The 20,840-nt window shown below is 35.7% G+C and overlaps 1 protein-coding gene across 2 annotated transcripts in view; it reads right to left on the reverse strand.

The window, feature by feature from the left end:
* Nucleotides 1–1,811: 1,811 nt before the first annotated feature.
* STAM2 (signal transducing adaptor molecule 2) overlaps nucleotides 1,812–20,840 on the reverse strand; it is a 47,915-nt gene continuing 28,886 nt past the window's right edge. The window contains exons 8-14 of one of the 2 annotated variants that reach the window (XM_042948773.1): nucleotides 14,154–14,248; nucleotides 11,527–11,606; nucleotides 11,299–11,386; nucleotides 10,237–10,291; nucleotides 6,405–6,558; nucleotides 3,597–3,766; nucleotides 1,812–2,177 (exon numbers count right to left, since the gene is read on the reverse strand). In XM_042948773.1, coding sequence (XP_042804707.1) covers nucleotides 1,949–2,177; nucleotides 3,597–3,766; nucleotides 6,405–6,558; nucleotides 10,237–10,291; nucleotides 11,299–11,386; nucleotides 11,527–11,606; nucleotides 14,154–14,248 — 871 coding nt within the window. In that variant the 3' untranslated portion in view covers nucleotides 1,812–1,948. Of the gene's footprint in view, nucleotides 2,178–3,596; nucleotides 3,767–6,404; nucleotides 6,559–10,236; nucleotides 10,292–11,298; nucleotides 11,387–11,526; nucleotides 11,610–14,153; nucleotides 14,249–20,840 lie in introns of both variants that reach the window. The other variant, XM_042948772.1, reaches the window with a different exon arrangement.

The raw sequence follows: 20,840 nt of genomic DNA on the forward strand, positions 1-20,840 counted from the left end.
TCACCTGTTATGTTATTCCAAAACTACATTTGGTGAACTTAATTGGCTGATCCCAATTTAGTGGGTATGCCATATTTCTCCTAGTTCAAAGACTTAAGCGGAGTTAAGCTTTTACAATTCAGAACACAATTATACATGAAATATTTACAGAAACATTAAAATAACTTTATTAAATACTGTTTGGGAGGAAAAAACGTTAAGATTTTCGATATATATGCAAACATGAACTATTATCAAGAGCAGCTTCGTAAATGCTTTTTATGTTTTTTCTTTAAAGAATAGAAGTTTCATTTCCAAAAAAATAAGGTGCCATTTTAGAAGTTTTTTTATAAGTGTATAAACGAATTCACATGGAAGAAAAATACTGGATGAAAAAAAGAACGTGACATACTCAAGGTTAAAACTTTTTCAGCTACTTCTATCTGAAATGAGACAATGACAGAAATTAGGCTTTCAAATACTGCTTGTTTTTTCCTTTAAATGTAGACCAAGTAGTATGTAGACTTTTATTTTCGGACAGTTTCTTTGAAAAAAGAACATACTTATCATTAAATTTCTGTAAATAGATAAATGATAAAAATTTCCAGCACACTGTCTTCAAATGGATCCTTGGCAGAAAGATTAAGGGCTTTCTTTAAAAAAACAATTTAGAAATCTTGCTTCCAGGCAAGTAACTACTTCTGTCCTTTGTTTTTCCAGTCTAAGTACCAAGTACCTGTAAGCATATGTATTCACCATCTTCTATTCCATTGTCTAAAAAGTGGTAGATGATGCAGTAGTGTATGAATTTTTAGGAGAAAACATTCCCTACTGGTTTACTACCTAACTCCTACAGTATGTGGAATCTATTAGCACTATAAACTAATTTATAAAATGTAGGCTTCAGAAAAACTGTCTTGATAGCTTCCCTATCAATCTATTGCCTGCTATTATCCCACAGGCTCAGAATTATCTCTGAAAGCAATGGCCAAATTTTTCAACAGCCTGGCATAGCAATGGTACTTGAATTGCCTCTTTAAAGAAACAACACAGCAATAAGAACACTTATTATTCATGCTTGGGATATATCACATCAAATTACTAGGAATGTCTCATGGCTCAAATTCACATGTAATCCGTAAAAGGAAAATGCAGCATCTCTGCACACACCACACTTATTAGAGGATGGCCAACGTCACTTTAAAAGGTCATTAGTGGCAATTCTAAGTACAAGGGAGCCTTGTTAGAAAAGAAATGTTTATCTGCAGGGAATGGGGCATTCCTTAGCTCACTGCTGGCAGGACTGGGGACTAGCTAAATGCTTTATCATATATCTGCATTTATATGGTCTTCACTGTTAACTACAGAAAACATCTTTGTTCCTTCCAAACTGCTCTTGCTTCTGTCGACAATTATATGCTAATTATTACTCAACATAACCGGAGAGCAAAATTGACAGGACTGCAAACACAACCGCAATTTAAGGAGCCAAGGGAAATATGTTGGCAAGCTAAATGCTCACCCAAAAGGAAGTTCGCCTTTTAAAATAATGGTTTGTGGGGAATACTGAAAAAACATGCAGACAAAAAAAATATTCAAAGGTTTGAGTTCGCTCCCAATTATCATGACATTTTAAGGATTAATGGTTTCTTTAAAGTAAAATTTTATCTCCTGCTGTTCAGTGTCATAAGGCTACTGATTGGGTGTCCAGATTTGTGTAGAGAGATCTGAAAGTAAGACAGGATTAACTGGAAGCTACCTGAAGCTGCCTCTCATCAAAAGTTGACTTCAAACAAATTGGACTGAAAAAATCCTTTCATGGCCTAGCAGAGTAAGGTAAGTTTTTGTGCTTTACTTATTCATGGTTCTTTTGAGTTGAGAAAAACTATTTTTTAAATATTTTCAGATTTGAATCACTGGGGTCAAGTAATACACATATGAAGGCTTTGGAGAAAATGCTTGCTTTGTTCTAAAGAAGAGGCTGCTGATGGTAATTTGTTTGCTGCTGTGCAACTGAATGAGCGGGAGCCGCCACCGGAAAGCCTGCCAGTTGCGGCAAATTGGAAGTAGCGTTCCGGTACGATGACATATCCACAGACATCCCCATCTGCTGTGTGTAAGCAGCTGTACCAGCAGCTGATTGAAGGTTAGAGTTCTGGTTCATGTAAGTAGGGTTGGAAACAGTGTCTTGTCCAGTGCTACAAACAAAATTTTGAAAAGAAAACCAGATTTACTTTGCATTATCAAGGTCATGGTCAGAGATCAATCATGAGACAATAAAAATTCCTTTTTCCATCTTTGTAAGTTTATGTAACTCTGCTGTTCCGATTATGACTTCATTATTCGAACTAGCCAACACTGTGAATGTAATTTTTAAATTTGGTAAGGAGAAAGTACTCAAAAATGAAACAAAATATAAGATTATATGGCCTATTTAATTTTGTTTTCTCCAAAATCTATCACTGCAAACATATAAAAAATCTTTTGAGGAGATGCAGACTGTGTTTCTCACAGTGGTATCCTTGGTCAGCTATAACGAGAACTGAACTCCGCTCAAGTATACCTTCAGCCATATTCTCCCTTACGCTGTCTCTCAATCCAGCATGGAGGAGACCACCTCTTTTCCTCACAGACTCTTTACACTTTCCTTTGATAGGACACTTTCAGAGCTGCCCTAACTTAATCTGAACCTCTACATAAAAATAATAAGGGCAAGGCGAACAGTGTAATCCACACAGGACCCTGAATCTACCCTTAAGGTAGTCTTGACCTATAGTTTACTTATTAACACGACACCAAAACAAACAAAAGAACAAGTTGAGAAATCACACCAAACTGCAGGACTCTGCTTGTTCTTGTAATTACCATGGCATACATTTTTTTTTTAAAAAAGCTTTGTAATATGTAATTTCAAATTACTCAAATACACTGCTTACAGTATAGGAAGATTAATGTCTATACCGCTCCAGTTTTTTTCTCCATAATTTCTAGTCTCACACAGAATAACAAAATTTTACATTTTAATTGAACTAAATACCAATGTGAACAGGTTTACTTAATTTTCAGTTAATATCTAAAGTTTATACTTATGGAATTTGGGTGGGAAGAGACCTTAGAGATCATCTACCCATGACTGTATTGAATGAACATTTTGTATTGCTAAGCAAAGTTAATAGAAGGCAATAATTTAAATATGATTTTCAAAACAGAAGTGTTAGTATAAAAAAATCAGACCACAAATTCCACAGCTTACACACACTTGGGAGTCAAAGTTTTCTGATATTCAGGAATGCATGCAAATCAATATGCCTGGGACTACTTTACGAGGCTGATTACAGCATAGTGCTGAGTGTATCATGGGCTTGGTCCCTGTAAGGGACAGTTATCTTTATTTCATCCCAGGGAACCAGACTTTAGGCCATGTTTGGAGTACCATTTTAGTAGAGGTATCAAAGCTAAGAGCAGCACCATTCTGACTTCATGGGTTTACGAATGGGAAGTTCTGTAACTTCATCTCAATTATTATTATTATAAAGAGGTCAATTTATTCTCATTATGAAAGTGTGTGAAACCTTAATGTATGTAATTACAAAATAACACAGCTCCCCAAAACTTACCTTAAATATGGAGTCTGTGCAGGCTGTGTTGTCACTGAGGAATTTACATTTGGAGGCAGAGATCTCAGTGGACCAATCTGATCTGGTCCTAGGCTGTAGCTTTGGGCCACAGTGACTTGGTGAAGGCTTTGACCCATATAGTTTCCACCATGCGATTGAACTGGGTATGTCTATTAACCAAAGAGAAAAAGTTGACTCACTGATTTCCCAAACATCTGCCTAACATATTTAAAACTTTAAAAAACTTAAATGAAATAAAATGTTACCGTTCTTCAGGGAGCAATCTGGGTCTACCAATCTATCTACCCTAGTACAAAAAGTAGACAGCTTTGAAATTACAGTGCCAAATCTATGGAAATTTGTGATTTATTTGGTTGTTCTTTTATTCTGCGGGAGGTTGAAAGGAAAGGAGGTGGCATATTTTTCAGCAGCAGGCTGGAGTCCATCCAGGTTGCCTATTGCTCAGTGACCTGCCTTGCTGCAGAGCCACAGGAAACTATACACTCCTCGAAGGGCAGCCCATCATCACTTCAAGTCACCATCCAAATGGTGAACTTCACCCTCATCCCAGGATGACTTATTCAACTCCTTCCTAAGAATGAAACTTGAGAGGATAAGAATAAATGATATCAGGGCAGGGCGCAGATGCTCTCTAGTAACATCTCCTTTATTTTCTGCTTTTACAACAAATAGGACAAAAGCAAAGATGATTTTTAGGTAAAGGAGAAGATGTATCCTCCCTCAGGAAATAGCAAAATGGTCTAAGTCTCTTTGGATATTTCATGTGCCCTACCTAACTTTCAGGTTAGTATCTCCTTTAAGGACCTGTCTACCAAATACAGCATTCAAAACAATGCACATACTTAATAAATAAATATTAGACAGTGATTATCATCACTCCAATTTTAAACAAAGCTATTTGTTTTTTGTTTTCTTTTTTATCTACATACAAGTTTTTAGTTCACTTACACAGTTATGGGGATTTCTGGAGGCAGTTTGAACTCCACGTAATAAACAAAGCTATTTGGAAAGCCCACTGACATGAAAACAGCATGCTAGAAGTGCCAAATCAACTTTAATGTAGTTGCAATCATACTGCTTCCTTTGTCAACATGTAACAATCCACTGACAATAAGCTGGGACTGGGAACTGACCTCTGCTGCAGTGTAGGGTTCCTGAGTAGCCTTTACAGATTCAACTAATGGTGTGTTACTCCAACTTTTTTACTATGGAATTTTCTTCTAATTAGAATAGGAACTTTGAATAGTTTAAATGCTATTATACATAAATAGTATATAAAGAAGTTATGTGAAAAATCAGAGAGACAGAAAGCTTAACTTTTTAAAACCCTGAGTTGTGCTTATTAGCAAAACACAGATTGTAAGTAGTATGCAACTAAACACAGAAACCTGATACAAGAATGACAAATAACCCTTTATAGACACACAAAGAAGCAAATAAAACACAGTTCCATCATACAATGGTGGAGACACTTCTTTTTTGTTCCACTTTCACAGGAGCAGCAAATTAACTCGTTGAAAACAGAAGCACTACTGAATAAACTCCAGCTGTCTTTTGCACCCAGAAATCCTTTCTACCCTCACATATAATGATCCTTTCACCATTTTCCAAAGTTTGGGACATGGCATATTTGATAAATGCATCTTGTCTGATGTGACAGTTACCATAGTAACCATTCTTTTTTACTTAATTATGTCATGTCAAGTCATCTAGATTATGCACCCACATTCTATCTTTTCTCCTTGGTGTCTCCTTCACACACTCCTTTACATATCAGTTCCCATAAATTAACATGAATTTTGTTCATCCAAATTCATTCTGAATTCAATTGCTAACTGAGTAAAATTTGAAAAAGGCTTCACAATGCTTGATAATGATTATAAATATAAGTATTCACTTCAGCAGGAAGCACAGACAAGGTGTAAAGTCCTGGAAAAAGAAGCTGTTCATGAATGGCTTACGGACCCTGCACTATAGGCCTGCATCATATCCTTGCCACACATGAATTTTTGACAGTATAAGTCATTCATCAAAGGAAAAACAGAGAACATGATCTCAGGATAAAAGAAGTTCATTAACTAATAAGCCTTCCACTAATCATGTAAGTCAAATAAACCTTGAGAGAAATTTTTTTTTTTTAACGTTTATTTATCTTTGAGACAGAGAGAGAGAGAGAGAGAGAGAGCATGAATGGGGGAGGGTCAGAGAAAGAGGGAGACACAGAATCCAAAACAGACTCCAGGCTCTGAGCGGTCAGCACAGAGACTGATGCGGGGCTCGAACTCACAGACCGTGAGATCATGACCTGAGCTGAAGTCGGCCGCTTAACCGACTGAGCCACCCAGGTGCCCCAATCTTGAGAGAAATTTTAAAAGAAATGGTAAATCTTGCTTGTTGAGCAACAGGAACTGCATCAGTATCTCATAGAGAGGACTTGTGATGGGTCAAGCATTGTCTTAAATCAAAGGACTTAAACTTTTAAATAAAGGATTTGTGCTTTATATTTACAAAAGCAAATGAAGAACCAGAACTCCCATCATATATTTAACGATCTCGTTGTTCACATTAAAAATGAACTAAAATTATTTGTAAAATATCAATATCTAATTTCTCCTGGCAAACGCTAATTGTTTAGCCCATATATATATATTTTTTTTTTACTATAAAAGATGAGTTTTATGATTTTATTCATGGACCACAGACATTTTGATATTATGCTTTAAGACATTTTTTTGAACTTAAAACTGTTTTCCTCATTTTGAAAAATGTGCTCAAAAATACTCTCACCTGCATTGGAACCCCAGCTGATGAAGGTGGGTAATGTGCTGGAGGATGGAGCTTTGAATAGACTGGATATACTGGTGCTTCATTCACCAACCTGTTATATAGTTCCAGGGCTTCCAAGACTTTTACATTCAATTCAGACAATTCTGAATGCTTCCTGATATAGAAAAAGCACTTTAATTTTCTTCAATGCTTTTCAGCATGTATTTAGGAACATAAACTACTTTTTAAATTTAGCACGTTTTCTATTCATATTTTAAAAGGTTCTTTACATACAATGAAATATTCATCATGAAAAATGGGAGGAGGAATTACTGAATTCTCATAATAACTAGGCTAATATGACATCATAATATTAGGGAAAGTCCCTTCCACACTTCATAAAAATACAATCAATTCATAATTTTGGTGCCAGGACAATTCTGTTTCACATGTTATAGGTTTCTCTTGAAATCTCAAGTACAAAGAATAATAATTTCTCAATTTTGGAAAAGCCCAAGCTTTAATTAAAAATCTAAGTAAAAGAAAGTACTCAGGCAAGGTCCAGAGCCTGCTCTGAAGCACGATATGACTGAAATCAAAACACACCACAAACAAAATTACACATTTTCATTTGCTTATATTCACTAATGGATCCAATGAAAAAATCCTAATAATTATCCTTGAAAATGCAAATGAAAACAATGTATATATAAACTAGTCTCTACTACTCTTGTTTGTTGGTTTCTTTTGAGAAGGGGAGTGAAACCAGATACCTTACTGTGTAAATAACAAATCCAAGTAAGAGCATTCTCAAATTTGCCCAAGGAACTCTAGTTCAAATCCTTCTGACTTGGTACAACTTTGTCTGTTACCCTGGAGAGTAATAAAGAACTCCCATTGCAACTGACAAGTTCATACGAATTAAATGGCCACATCATGTGGCACCCACAAGCCTATTTATTAAATATAGCTCTTTTTATATATATACAAGGAGGCTAAAAAGACAAGAAGCAGAGGCAGATGACCAGACACAGGGCTACCAAATAAATGACCTGGATTGAGTCATGTTAAGACTTATCATCTTTCCTCTCTTATAATCTGTTATGTCTGAAATAAACAAAAAGATGCAGTTTCCTGTCTTCCATGTGTAACTATATACAGCAAGTCAAACTGTTTTCAGAGATATCATTTGTAAACCATACAGAAAGGATGAGAAATTAGTGTCCATGCTAACAAATATGTGACTAAGAATTAACCATGGGTATTTGGTCCACATAACCCAGTATACTGATGAAACACCAAGGAGAACACAGAAATCACCTTTAAAGATTCAAGACATAACCCCAAAGCAATTAAATTTTTACTGAACTGTGTCCAAACACTATACTATCACAAAGAAAATGGAGCAGAAGGTGTGGATCTCTCCTTCAAAGAGACTGCAATCTATTAGACAAGGCTAAGTGGCTAAGTACATGGAAAATAGCAAACAATATAAGATGGCATATAACTGCAAAATTATATAAAATTATAGGAAACAGAAGAGTTTAGAGGAGGAGGAGGAGGAGACTAACTTGGGTTGTGGTAAACTGAAAAGGCTTTATGAGAAGCTGGGACTTAAACAGGCACCTGAGGAAGGATGGATAGGCCCAAGTAAAAAGGAAGACTAAGATCAGTGGGACAGTGCAAATCAAGTCAGGCAAAAGGAGTGAGGTTACACAATGGAAGAATGAAAAGGGCAATTTGATCACGGTGGTAGAAAATGATTTTCAGAGGGCAGTAGGAAATAAGGTTAAAATAGTCTGGGATATCGTTAAGTTCAGACTATGGATCTCTTCAATAAATCTATCTAAACTTTTTTGGAGTCAATTTACATGTTTGCCTGACATAATTTCTTAGTGTGATAAAGTCTATAAAATCTCATTCCAAACAATTACAGATAGAAAAGAAATGTAAAATTTCTTTTTCTGGCAGTAAAGTTGTTTTTATTAGGGAAAACAAATTGATGGTGATCCAGTCAAGGGAAAAAACGGTATTTTATTCATCTCTGAATGCCTGACAAAGATAAAGAGTCAAAATTTGTTGAAGAACAGCAAGCGTTTTCCAGAACAAGAGCTGCATCTGTAGTCAGTGACCATGGGAAAGGAAAATGCCAGCTGGACTACTCAGAAACTGAAACTGAAGAGAGAACTGGTTAACAGGTGAGCTATGACTCAAAAAATTAACTATCAGAAATGGTCACTCTGATTTTTAACTGTGCTAGACCTTTTCCTTTGAAAATATTCCTTTTATTGATAAAAAAAAAGATTATATATACTGTCATATCCTCTGCTTTTTCATTACATAGTATGATATCTTTCTATAATCAATAGATATTTATCAATGATAATGCTTTTTATTGTAGAATGTATGGATGTAATTATTTTTAAATCAATCTCACACTTAGACATTTTAGTTACTGCCAACTTGGTTGCTACAAACCTAATTTCAATAATACTGTGAAGAATAAGAGTTAAATCTTTGCGTATGTCCCTGTATACTTAGTATGGGCCTGAATTTACTGGGTTAAAGATTATGGACTATTTTTAAGGTCCAGAAAGGTTTATGATAATTGTACTCCTAGCCACACCTAAGGTAATACTGGCATTTTTCTTCTTTTTTTCTTCTTTTGTAAGTTTATTTATTTTTGAGAGACAGCACATGCAAGTGGGAGAGGGGCAGGGAAAGAGAATTCCAAGCACACTCAGCTCCGCCAGCACGGAGCCCCATGTGACTCAAATCCATGAACCATGAGATCATAATCAGAGCCAAAATCAAGATGCAGACACTTAACCCTGAGCCACCTGGGCGCCCCTGACATTTTTCTTTTTAATCCTCTCCAGTTTTATTATTCACTGACCATTAACACCCTTGCACTGAAATAAAAATAGGAGATGTGTTAAGTAGACATTTAATGCTTTTTCCAAAATAAAAATATGATGAAACTACCACCATCATTTCATTAATTTTTGATGGGTATTTATTTTTCATTTCTGTAGAAGATATAAGGAATTTATAAAAAATGTCTCATGGAAACAGATTATAGTCTTCAGTGACTAGAAAAAATCTTGCTGCTATTACCCTTCTCTGGTAAACGCAGATAAGAAGTAGTTCCTGTTCTTTTTGTGCAGTTTTATACTGTAGTTCAATAAACAGATTCCAGAAAGGGATGACAATGGAACACTAAAGCCTTGTCCTTGTCTTCCATTCACCATAGGTTCTCCCTGAGACTTCAGATAGAAAGCTCTGAGAAACCACAGGAGGCAAAAATCAATGAAAAGTTCCAAATGCTGATAGTCTATCCTTCAGTGCTGTTGCTGTTTCTAAGGAAGAGTAAGACTACATGGAATAAGGAGATTAAAAGGTAACAGAAATACAAGGGAGAAAAATGAGAAGAGGTATGTGGACTGGAGTTAGCTTCACAAACCCAAGGGAAATTTCATTTGAAAGATTTACAAATACTACTTCTCATCACGGAGTAAGACAATGCTTGCCCAAGATCCCAGTTCTCAATCTGTGCTCTATTCAGTTTTTATTCCTCATTCCTCATTATCCCTCAATTCCAGTTCAAGTAAGAAAATGAAAGTTGGCACCATAAGAGCAAGAGCCCACAATTCTACGTATACTATATGGCCATGGAAGAAAACTGCTACCAAAATAAAAAGTACCACCTTACTATTCACTTGTAAGAGTTTTGGAAACTGAGAAACAATTTCAACAGATTGAACAGTTCCACAAAACTCAGTCTAAAATTTTGCCAAAAAACAAGTAATCAAAAGAAAATTATACTTGTTATTCCCTTAACAAAGAATCTCACCGATCAATCTCTTCAAGTTTTTCATCTATCATTGGACCCATCTGTTGGCAGATATCTGTAAATACAAAAATACTTTTGAATCTTGAAGCTTAAACCAGTTTAAGTCAATTTCAAAAGCTTTTGACAATGGACCACACCAATATACAACACCATGCATAATACAAAGAAAATGAAATTTATGCTAGAGAAACGACTATGAAAGACCTAATTTTAATACTGTTCATCACCAATATTAATATCATACAACCAAAGGCAAAGTCATAATCAAAAGAGAAATCCCACCATGTCCCACCAAGTAAGTGCTAACATTACAGACTATGAAATCTGGAGTTATCTTAAAATCTGGAAAACTATTATTAGCTACGTATATTAACTTGAGTCACAATGTATAAAATATATAATTATGTACAGATTAGATGTGAACTTTTTCATGTATTTAAGCCATTTCAAAATCAAACATTTTGTGCATTTCCAAATGTAAACACTGATACAATGAATAGAGTAGTATCCTGTATTTATAATTAGACTTTATTCTACAAAAAGATTTAAGAAGATTTATCCATTTATCAGAGATTTTTCTGATTAAAGGATTAAAAAAAGGCATAAAAACATTTGTTTTGTTTCAAATTTCTTGGGATTAAAAGGACACAGCATGCATCAAATGACTACATTACAAAATTAACACAGACCATATATAATTTCGCCCTTTAAAATCATGATACAAGAGAATTAAAAGAGAAATAAGAATTGCTAAAATTTTAATTTAATTAATTTAATATGTTCTTATTCTTAATTCTGTCCTTTTTCGGATTGCAAATCTCTTCATCCAGTATCCCTGGTGGGTTTACAGAAAAACAAAGACTTCCTTCTTGAACAGGATAGGCAGGTTTGTAACAACATCTTCCAAATCATATATTTACTATTTTACTATACTTGCCTGTTTTCCACCAGAGAGAGAGTTCTAATTTATAGAAGCAAACACAAAGCAGAAGATATTTAAGACATTATAAATAACTAAAATATTAAATGACAATGAAGTAATCCCTAACACTCATTAAGTACCTTCTAAATCCAAGAGGTCTTGGGAGTCTGGTTTTGAATCTGTTGGATCTATACTCTGGAGTACCTGCAGGGCTCTATCCATCTTATCCTAAAAAAGTAAATGGGCACTTTAAAAACGCAAAAGCTTTCATTTCAATGAACATAAAAATTACTCTTTCCAAGTATTCTCAAGGATAATAGATTTTAAAGTATTGATAGTTTAACTATTAAACAAAAGAAGAACTCTACCTCATCTATATAAACAGGCTCAGGCTCTGATTTCTTAACTTCCTCCTCCTCCTCATCAATTACATTCAATTTGTCCACAGCTGCTATGGAAACAAAGTAAACTTTAAGTTCCTCAGCATTTACTTTGGTATTTTAGTTACTAATATATAAGTAGCCTGTGATTATCCGTAAGAAAAAAAAAAAAAGGAACTCTTCAGTCATCACATTTCATAAGTAACACACATTATTTCATGTGTTCATCCACTCATGCCACAGACATTTATTAGCCCTTACTAATATGTGTCAGGTATTGTTCTAGGCATTGGATATACAGAGTGAATAAAACAGACCAGAATCTCTGCCCCAATGGAACTTACCTTCTAGTGGAACAAGTGAGCAATATTAACGGGAACTGTCATTATAGGCATTTTCTGAAAAACTGAGTGTTTTTAACACTAGGGTTAGAGTCAAATATATGAGCTCCTTCAGTACACTTTCCTTGCTATAAAAATGTATTTCCCATATGAACAAAAAAACACTTGATTTCATCTTCACAATAAGAAAAAAATACCCAATTTAAACCTAACTTTGATAATAGGTTAAAAAAATTTTTTTTAATATTTATTTATTTTTGAGAGAGACAGAGGGACAGAGACACAGAATCAAAAGCAGGCTCCAGGCTCTGAGCACAGAGCCCAACACCGGGCTCCAACTTGTGAACTGCAAGATCATGACCTGAGCCGAAGTCGGACGCCCAACTGACTGAGCCACCCAGGCGCCCCACTTTGATAATAGTTTTAAAGCAATGGAAAAAAAAAAAAAAACGCCTTTCATAAAGAGAAGGTTAAAAGATAATTCATAAACATACATATCCAGAAAACTATTTAAATGTTCACTAGAGTGCTGCTATAATGTACTGTATTTTAATAAATTTTGATAATAAAATTACAATAAAACCTACCTTGCCCCTAATCCAAAACTCTCTGTGCTCTGTAGGCCACATTGAAGACACTGTGTTCTCTCTGAAGAGTATATAAGGTTTCCAAGAAAATGTATAAATACCACCCCCCCCCCCCCCCAGAAAAAAGAAAAATCTCTATAACCAAAGGATTTTTGAGTCCTGACAGCTGCTTACTTCAAATGTGTGGCTAACTTTCAAACAGGTCCTAAGGAGCAGAGCTCAATATAACATGAGGATGTACTGAAAAGCCAGAGTATTTTTTACTTTTAAAACCACAGCTCAATCTCTCCAGCCTATGCCAACAGGAAATTTCTATGTAGGATCCCCTGAGCATGGTCTCACCAAGTTATTAAAAACAGTGCCTCCAATTTTCATAACTACTTAGTTTACAGGAATAAAAAGTACAAATACAGGCAAAGTGCTCAGTCTTTAAATGAGTCTTTACATCTTTCAACTTTAACTGAATGCCATCACTCCATACAAAGATGATATTACACACAATGCACAGAGCTTTCACAATTTAAGTTTTTTCCCTAAAACTGATAATACAGACTAGCACTGACATGTCCCACAAGTCAGTTTAAGTACATCTAAGAGCAGACCAGACTTTAGAATCATGGCTCTAGCACCTACTAACCTCATAAACCCTCAGCCTCGGTTTCTTTATCTGTAAAATGGGGTAACAAAAGTACCTATCTCACAGACTTGTGAGGATTAAATGAAATAGTGCAAGCCAAGGACTTTGCACAATACCTAATAAATGAGTACTCAAGAGGAGCCTGGGTGGCTCAGCTGGTTGAGAGTCCAACTTCAGCTCAGGTCATAATCTCATGGTTTGTGAGTTCGAGCCCCGCGTCAGGCTCTGTACTCACAGCTCAGAGCCTGGAGCCTGCTTTGGATTGTGTGTGTGTGTGTCTCTCTCTCTGCCCCTACCCAGCTCGTGCACTGTCTTTGTCTCTGTCAGCTGTTCTTTACATTCAGATCCCCCCCCACCTTCCTGCCTGTGTAACAAATGGAAGCTTTCTCTGCATGGTTGACAGAAGATCTGAAGCAGGAACCTACAGTCTTAATTATTCTGCTGTATTATTGCTTCAAGGTCCCAAGTTCCCTGATCAAATCAAGGTGAGGAAAAGTCTAAAATTTAGGAGTACTCCTAACCCTTGTAATCACACTTGGCACTTGTCAACCAGCCCCCCACCATGCCACCTACTCCCTTCAGTACTATGGTTCAGTGATGAATAAAATCCATATTCTACACTGAACTGACACACACTGTCTCTTAAACCATAATTATGCTGATTTAAATATTTACATGGTCATCACAGATTGTTTTATGCCTTCTATGTAACTATGTACATTAATTCTCAAAGGGTTTAAAATAAAATAAAATAATTCTTGGAAATGACCTGGGATAAATTAACCCCTTAACTTGTTAAGAAGTAAGCTAAACTGTAGTGTCTATAAATAATTTAAAACAAGAGTTAAACGCCAATCTACTTTGTATTCAAAATTGAACCAGGGCACCTGCCTGGCTTAGTCGGTAGACCATCTGACTCTTGATCTCAGGGTTGTCAGTTCAAGCCCCACGTTTGGTGTAGAAATTACTTAAAACAAACAAACTAAACCATAAACTTCAAATGTAAAAAATTTTAATAGATTTACTCTTCACCCTTAAAATTTAACTTACCTGCCTCAGACTCTATGTTTAAATTAGTTGTTACAAAATTAGATGGGAAGAGTCCTGTTCCTCTGTGATTTTCTCCTTTCCACCAATTGGCATCACTGAAAATACAGTACAAAAATGTCATTTGTTCCTCTACATTTTAGTACTTAATGGCAAGAAGAATTAAAATAAAAATTAAATTTAGCTTATTTTGAAAATAATACCTCATAACCAACTATATTTAAACAGTTCTTATACTTAACAAAAGATACAAAAAAGCACAAATAAAGCAAACATCCATATTCCTATATTAAAATTTAGAACCATTAGCAAGTGATCATATCGGATTCTGGGCTTTAAAATAGTAATAGGGGCGCCTGGGTGGCTCAGTCGGTTAAGCGTCCGACTTCGGCCAGGGTCACGATCTCGCGGTCCCTGAGTTCAAGCCCCGCGTCGGGCTCTGGGCTGATGGCTCAGAGCCTGGAGCCTGCTTCCGATTCTGTGTCTCCCTCTCTCTCTGCCCCTCCCCCGTTCATGCTCTGTCTCTCTCTGTCTCAAAAATAAATAAACGTTAAAAAAAAAATTTTTTTTAAATAAAATAGTAATAAAAATTATAGGTAACACTGAATCCTCTTTATCAACAACCCCAAGTCCCAATCCCACATCTAACCTGCCAAACCACTACCATAAAGCTGGTATGTGGCCTTCCTGTAAGTGTATTTTTTATTTGTTTACAGATACTTATAGCAAAGTCTATAGGTATATTAACCATTATAGATTTCTACAATTCACTTTATTATTTTCATATCTTATTTATCCCTTTTAAAGACTCATTATACAAACACAGTATATTTGATTTACTGATCTCCATAATGATGGACACTTAAATGTTTCCAGCCTTTTACCATTATAAAGACTGGAGTGATGATCATTCTAGATTCTAGTGCACACAAGCAACAATTCTTTAGGCTTATTCACACACATGGACTTGCTGGGCCAAAGGATATAAACATTTTCCATTTTACCAAATATTGCCAAATATTCTCAAAAGTGGTTGTAGCCATGCACCATCCTCCTTCCCTGAGCAACATGTAAGAATGTCTTTTTCCCTCACCCGCGTTAACTGTCCAAGCAACACTTGCTATCAGACAGGAGAGAAATCCTATCTCATGGCTGTGCTCATTTGCACTTCCTGAGCATGTGCATGTGTTGCTGGCCATTCAGACTGCCTCTTCTGTAAACTGCTCATTCATGTTTTCTGTCCATTTTCCTTTTCCCACTGGGCCATTTATTTGTTTTTATGGATCTATAGGGGTTCTTTATATATTCTGGATAGCAACTGTTTGTCTGAATTATGTAAATGCCTTCTCTCAAACTGTTACTTGTCTTTTAACATACATTTATGGTTTCTTTTATCGCATGGTGTATTTCGTTTCATGTAATCAAATTTAGCAATCTCTTATGGTTTATAGTTTTCTTAAATCTTTCACTATCCTTGAGCTTCTAAATCTGTTTTCCTATATGTTTAATAGTTTTAGGTTTTCTTTTTTATCTCTCCCCTGTGTGTAAGTCTTTAATCATTTGGAATGAAACTGTATGTACTATGTGAAGCTGAATCAAAGTTTTATTTGTACTGTATAAAGAGCTATTAATCTCAGCAAAAATTTATTGAATAGTACATCATTTTTTCTACTGATTTATAATATTCTATCTTAAGCAGGCTGCTATCTGTTCATGAGCAGATGGATCTGGATTTCATTCTGTTGAACAGTCTATATATTTATTTACTACAGCTTGTTAATATGCCTTGATACTTGGCAGGGAAAGTACTCTGTCTTGCATACTTTCATATTTCCATATTAATGTTAAAATTAAAATGTTTTCAAGTTCTCTGGGGGAAAAAAAAAAGTCCTGTTGGGATTTTAATTAAAAATGCACTGGGGTGCCTGGGTGGCTTAGCCAGTTAAGCACCAACTTCAGCTCAGGTCATATCTCATGGTTTGTGAGTTTGAGCCCCATGTTGGGCTCTGTGCTGACAGCTGAGCCTGGAGCCTGCTTCAGATTCTGTGTCTCCCTCTCTCTGCCCCTCCCCCATTAACATTCTGTCTGTCCCTGTCTCAAAAATAAACTAAACATTAAAAAACTTAAGGGGCAACTGAGTGGCCCAGTTGGTTGAGCATCCGACTTCAGCTCAGTTCATGGGTTTGAGCCCCACATCGGGCTCTGTGCTGACAGCTCAGAGGTTGGAGCCTGCTTTGGATTCTGTGTCTCCCTCTCTCTCTGCCCCTTCTCTGTTCATGCTCTGTCTCTCAAAAATAAATAAATATTAAAAAAAATTTTTTTAAGTTAAAAAAATAGTAATTAGAAATGCACTGAGTTTATGCATTAATATGGGAAAAATGACATCTTTAGAACATTAAAGTTTTCTTCACCATGAACATGGTATCCCTCTCCATTTATATTTATCTAAACGGGTGCCAGAGTGGCTCAGTCGGTTAAGCGTCCGACTTTGGCTCAGGTCATAATCTCACAGGCTGTTGAGTTTGAGCCCCGTGTCAGTCTCAGAGCCTGGAGCCTGCTTCAGATTCTGTTTCCTTCACTCTCTCCGCCCTTCCTCCACTCATGCAGTCTCTCTCAAAAATAAAAAATAAAATAAAAACATTACATTTATATAAACATATTATATGTATATATTTCTTTATATCTTTCAAAGAATTTTATAACTTTCTACATAAAGTCCTTATATATCTTTATTAGGTTTATTTATCCCTAGATCATCTATATTTTTTATTACTACTGAGAATGGCAATTTTTTTCTATTTTCTAAAAGCTGTGATTAAAGCACCCCCTGATTTCTGTATGTTGAGCTTGTATCCGACAACCATGAACTCTTACCAATTTTAATGGTTTGTCCATTGATTCTCTTGGATTTTCTATATGGACAATCATAGAATCCAGAAAGGATAATTTTGTCCACTCCTTTCCAAAAATTTGACTTATTGAGCAGACATTCTTAAAAATGAAACTTCAGGATGAATTAACTTGTACGATTCTGAAACATAATTTGACTTAAAAAGTACCACAAAGTGGACTCCTGGGTGGCTCAAACAGTTGGGCATCCAACTCTTGATCTTGGCTCAGGTTATGATCTCGCGGTTCATGGGTTCGAGCCCTACGTCGGGCTCCGCACTGACAGGAACCTGCTTGAGATTCTCTGTTTCCCCCTTTCTGCCCCTCCCCTGCTTGTGCTCTCTCTCTCAAAATAAATAAATAAACTTAAAAAAAAAAAAAAAAAGTACCATGAAGATGCAAGCTATGTATCATCCAAATTTTTAAAACCAGAAAATAATTGATATATTGACAATTGTAATATATCATGTCTGCTGTCTATTTAGAATGAGAAATTCTCTCTTACACACATGCTTTTTTAAATTAAACCTTCCATGTTAAAAAGGACAGCTGAACTCAGAGCAATTTTTATATAAAACCAGAAACTTCAAACCTATGAAATGGACACACAGATTTGAACTTATCAACAATTTTATGTGTAGCCTTCCCCAGGCTTGATGAAACATAAAAGTAGACAAAACAACCAAATGCCATGTCAAAGCATGATGACTCCTTCCTAGCCCTAACCCAGCTCTACATTCTCTCCACTGACAATGAGTTGATTCTTTGGAATGTTAATGATACAAAATACTGTTCAATTTTTAAATTTCTAAATTAAGGTAATTCAGCACGGTAATTTTACACAAACTGATCATTAAACACAGCATTTATATTTAGCTTTTTATATTAAGTAAAAATAAATCACAGCTGAGTGAAAAATGATAAACACAGAAACTCCACTGTCAATGAACTGATCATTCAGCTAACACTTAGAAAAGACTACCAAAGAGAGGACAAGTGACATTAGACTAAGCAATGAAGTTACAAAGCTAATGGAGATAGGGTTTCTGCCCTCAGGAACGAAAATCTAGTGCAGTATTTTTCAACCCTCTCATACCAGTTAAGAACATGTTACCTTGCTTTACCTTGTAGGATTTGTTTTCTCCTTCTCCCTTCCTCTCAAAATCAACTCATGTAGCAGGACAGACATGTAGAGCAGTGACTGCAGTATAGTATGAAAAATGCCACTATGTTCAGGGATGTATAGCAGCAAAGAGAAACTATTTCTAACTACCGGAAACTAACAGCAGAGAAGATTTAAAGGCTTCTAAGAAGATATAAAATCTACATGGGTTTTGAAGATTAAGCAGGCAGTGCCAGGAAGAAAAGGAAATTAGGGTTATGGAAATAAAAATGACATTCTCTATTACCATTATGACTAAGCAAGAAAATAAAAATACAAAGAAACAGAAAACTGCACACTAACAAAAAACAAAGTTATCCTGGCTCATTTTAGGTCTCAAAAAATGAAAGCCTGAGCCTCTCCTTTAAGCTACTGACTTCCCAACTAAGACAACTTATTTACTGTCTTTTGTAATGACAATGGCTGAAAATAACTGATGCTCTATTTATGGATATGATAATCATGTGAAAAAAACAGAAACATACAAGTAGTGAATCTGGAAATCTTAGTGATCTTGTGGGGATCGTTTCCTTAATGTACGTATTTTTTAATTTAGGGGACCAATCCTTCTAAAGCCTGGACTCCCTTGCAAATCTTCCTTGCAAGTGAAGTTCCTTTTCTTTTCTAAATGTGTCTGCCTCTTTCGACAGGAGTTTCCAGGAATAAAGAATCAAATGTGCAATGCCGCAGAGGATCTAATCACAATATGGCATTTTTGGAAATGCAAGAATTCTACTTGATTATTTGAAATAATACATAAAGAGTCAGCAAGGAGTGGTGAGATAAAGCTAAAAATGTAGAAAGTGAAAAGCTTTTTTCGTATACTCTGTTAATAAGAAATGTGTGCCTTTTCTATTAGTTCAGTGTTTCTTAAGCTGAAATCCAAGAATGATGTAGCCTCAAGCAACTTCAAGTTCTGTAGGTGAAAATTTTAATTTTGTGCTTTCATTTCCACAGCAATATGAAAACAATGAAAATGGTCATATTCTGAATCATTTAGGTGAACTTCTTTCAACTGAAGACTGCCATTTAACTTTTTTTTTATTTTTTATATTTTTTGCCATTTAACTTTAATACCCAAGTTTGCATTTGAGCTTAAAAACCTTTGCAAAGATAATCCATCATCCAGAATGATAACATGTAACCTATAGGTGTTAATGAGGAGGTCTATGGCAATTTTAAGATTGGGGTAGCCAATCAAATGACTGTAATCAACCTACATATTCCACCATATTCATGTTGAGTCTCTTAGAAGTTATTAAAAAGTTCTTTTTTATAGTGTTAAGTCTCCACTGAAAATAGTTTTATGAGTCTAAGTTGTTAAATGTATTTGTGCCTAATTAAACATGTGTGAAAAGACACATGCAGCACAGCAACATAACCCTTTACTCATGGCAAGCCTGTAGACTATAATAGGAGTATAATGCCACGTGAACACCAAATGATGTCAAGGGATACAGTATGCATGAAGGATTCATGACAATTACAAAAGAAAAAGTCAGAGAATTGAGTTATTATAGCACAGGGTAGTAGAAGCCTACTGAAGATAAGTGATAAAGTATCTGTGCCATTAATCAGTACCCTGTAAGTAGCAATTTATTTTTGAATATTTTCTCACTAGATCAAATACTCAAAATTTGAATCTTAGAGCAAAAACTACTCATTTTATAGTTTTCTTTCCATTTATTTTATAAATGTCTTTAATTTTCTAGTTGCATAACAGTATTTAAAGTATAAACTTAAGTTCCTTTGTAAATATTCTAACTAAAACTACACTAAGAAGCCTGACATTTCAGACTGTCAGTGTTCAGAGCCCACACTACTTAGTCGTCGTCTTTTTTTTAAATGTTTATTTACATATTTCTTTAGAGAGGGAGACAGAGAATGAGCAGAGAAGGAGCAGAGAGAGAGGGAGACACAGAATCCAAAACAGGCTCCAGGCTCCGAGCTGTCAGCACAGATCCCGACGCAGGGCTCAAACTCACAAACTGTGAGGTCATGACTTGAGACAAAGTTGGATGCTTAACCAACTGAGCCACCCACATGCCCGTTTATTTATTTTTGAGAGAAAAAGAGACAGAGCATGAGCAGGGGAGGGGCGGAGAGACAGGGAGACACAGAACCTGAAGCAGGCTCCAAGTTCTGAGCTGTCAGCACAGAGCCTGATGCAGGGCTCGAACCCACGAACCGCGAAATCATGACCTGAGCCAAAGTCTGATGCTCAACCGACTGAGCCACCCAGGAGCACCAATATTTATTTACTCTCATTCAGGAGTCATGTGTTCCATTCTCAATGACTTAAAAAAAAAAAAAAAAAATTCTTAAAAAAAAAAAGATTATTTTCTTGATCACCTAAGAGACCTTCCTTTTCCTACTCTCAATTTCTTGCAAAATTTTTCCTATCCCATCAAAACCAAAGTTCACCTGAAATGAACTCTCAGCTTAAGCCTTCTTTCCCAGATGCTTGCATCCAGTACAAATCTGGTCTCTTCTGGACCCCAACATTGCCTCTTTTATGGCATTCACAGTCTGCATTCCATACTAATACCTGTATAGAAATTTCAACTCCCTTACTTTAGATTTTATAAGACAGAACTGCATCCTCATTCATTTTTTATATAAACAAAGCCTAGTACATA

The sequence above is a fragment of the Panthera leo genome, chromosome C1 (genome assembly GCF_018350215.1).
Source record: "Panthera leo isolate Ple1 chromosome C1, P.leo_Ple1_pat1.1, whole genome shotgun sequence".
NCBI classification, from domain to species: domain Eukaryota; kingdom Metazoa; phylum Chordata; class Mammalia; order Carnivora; family Felidae; genus Panthera; species Panthera leo.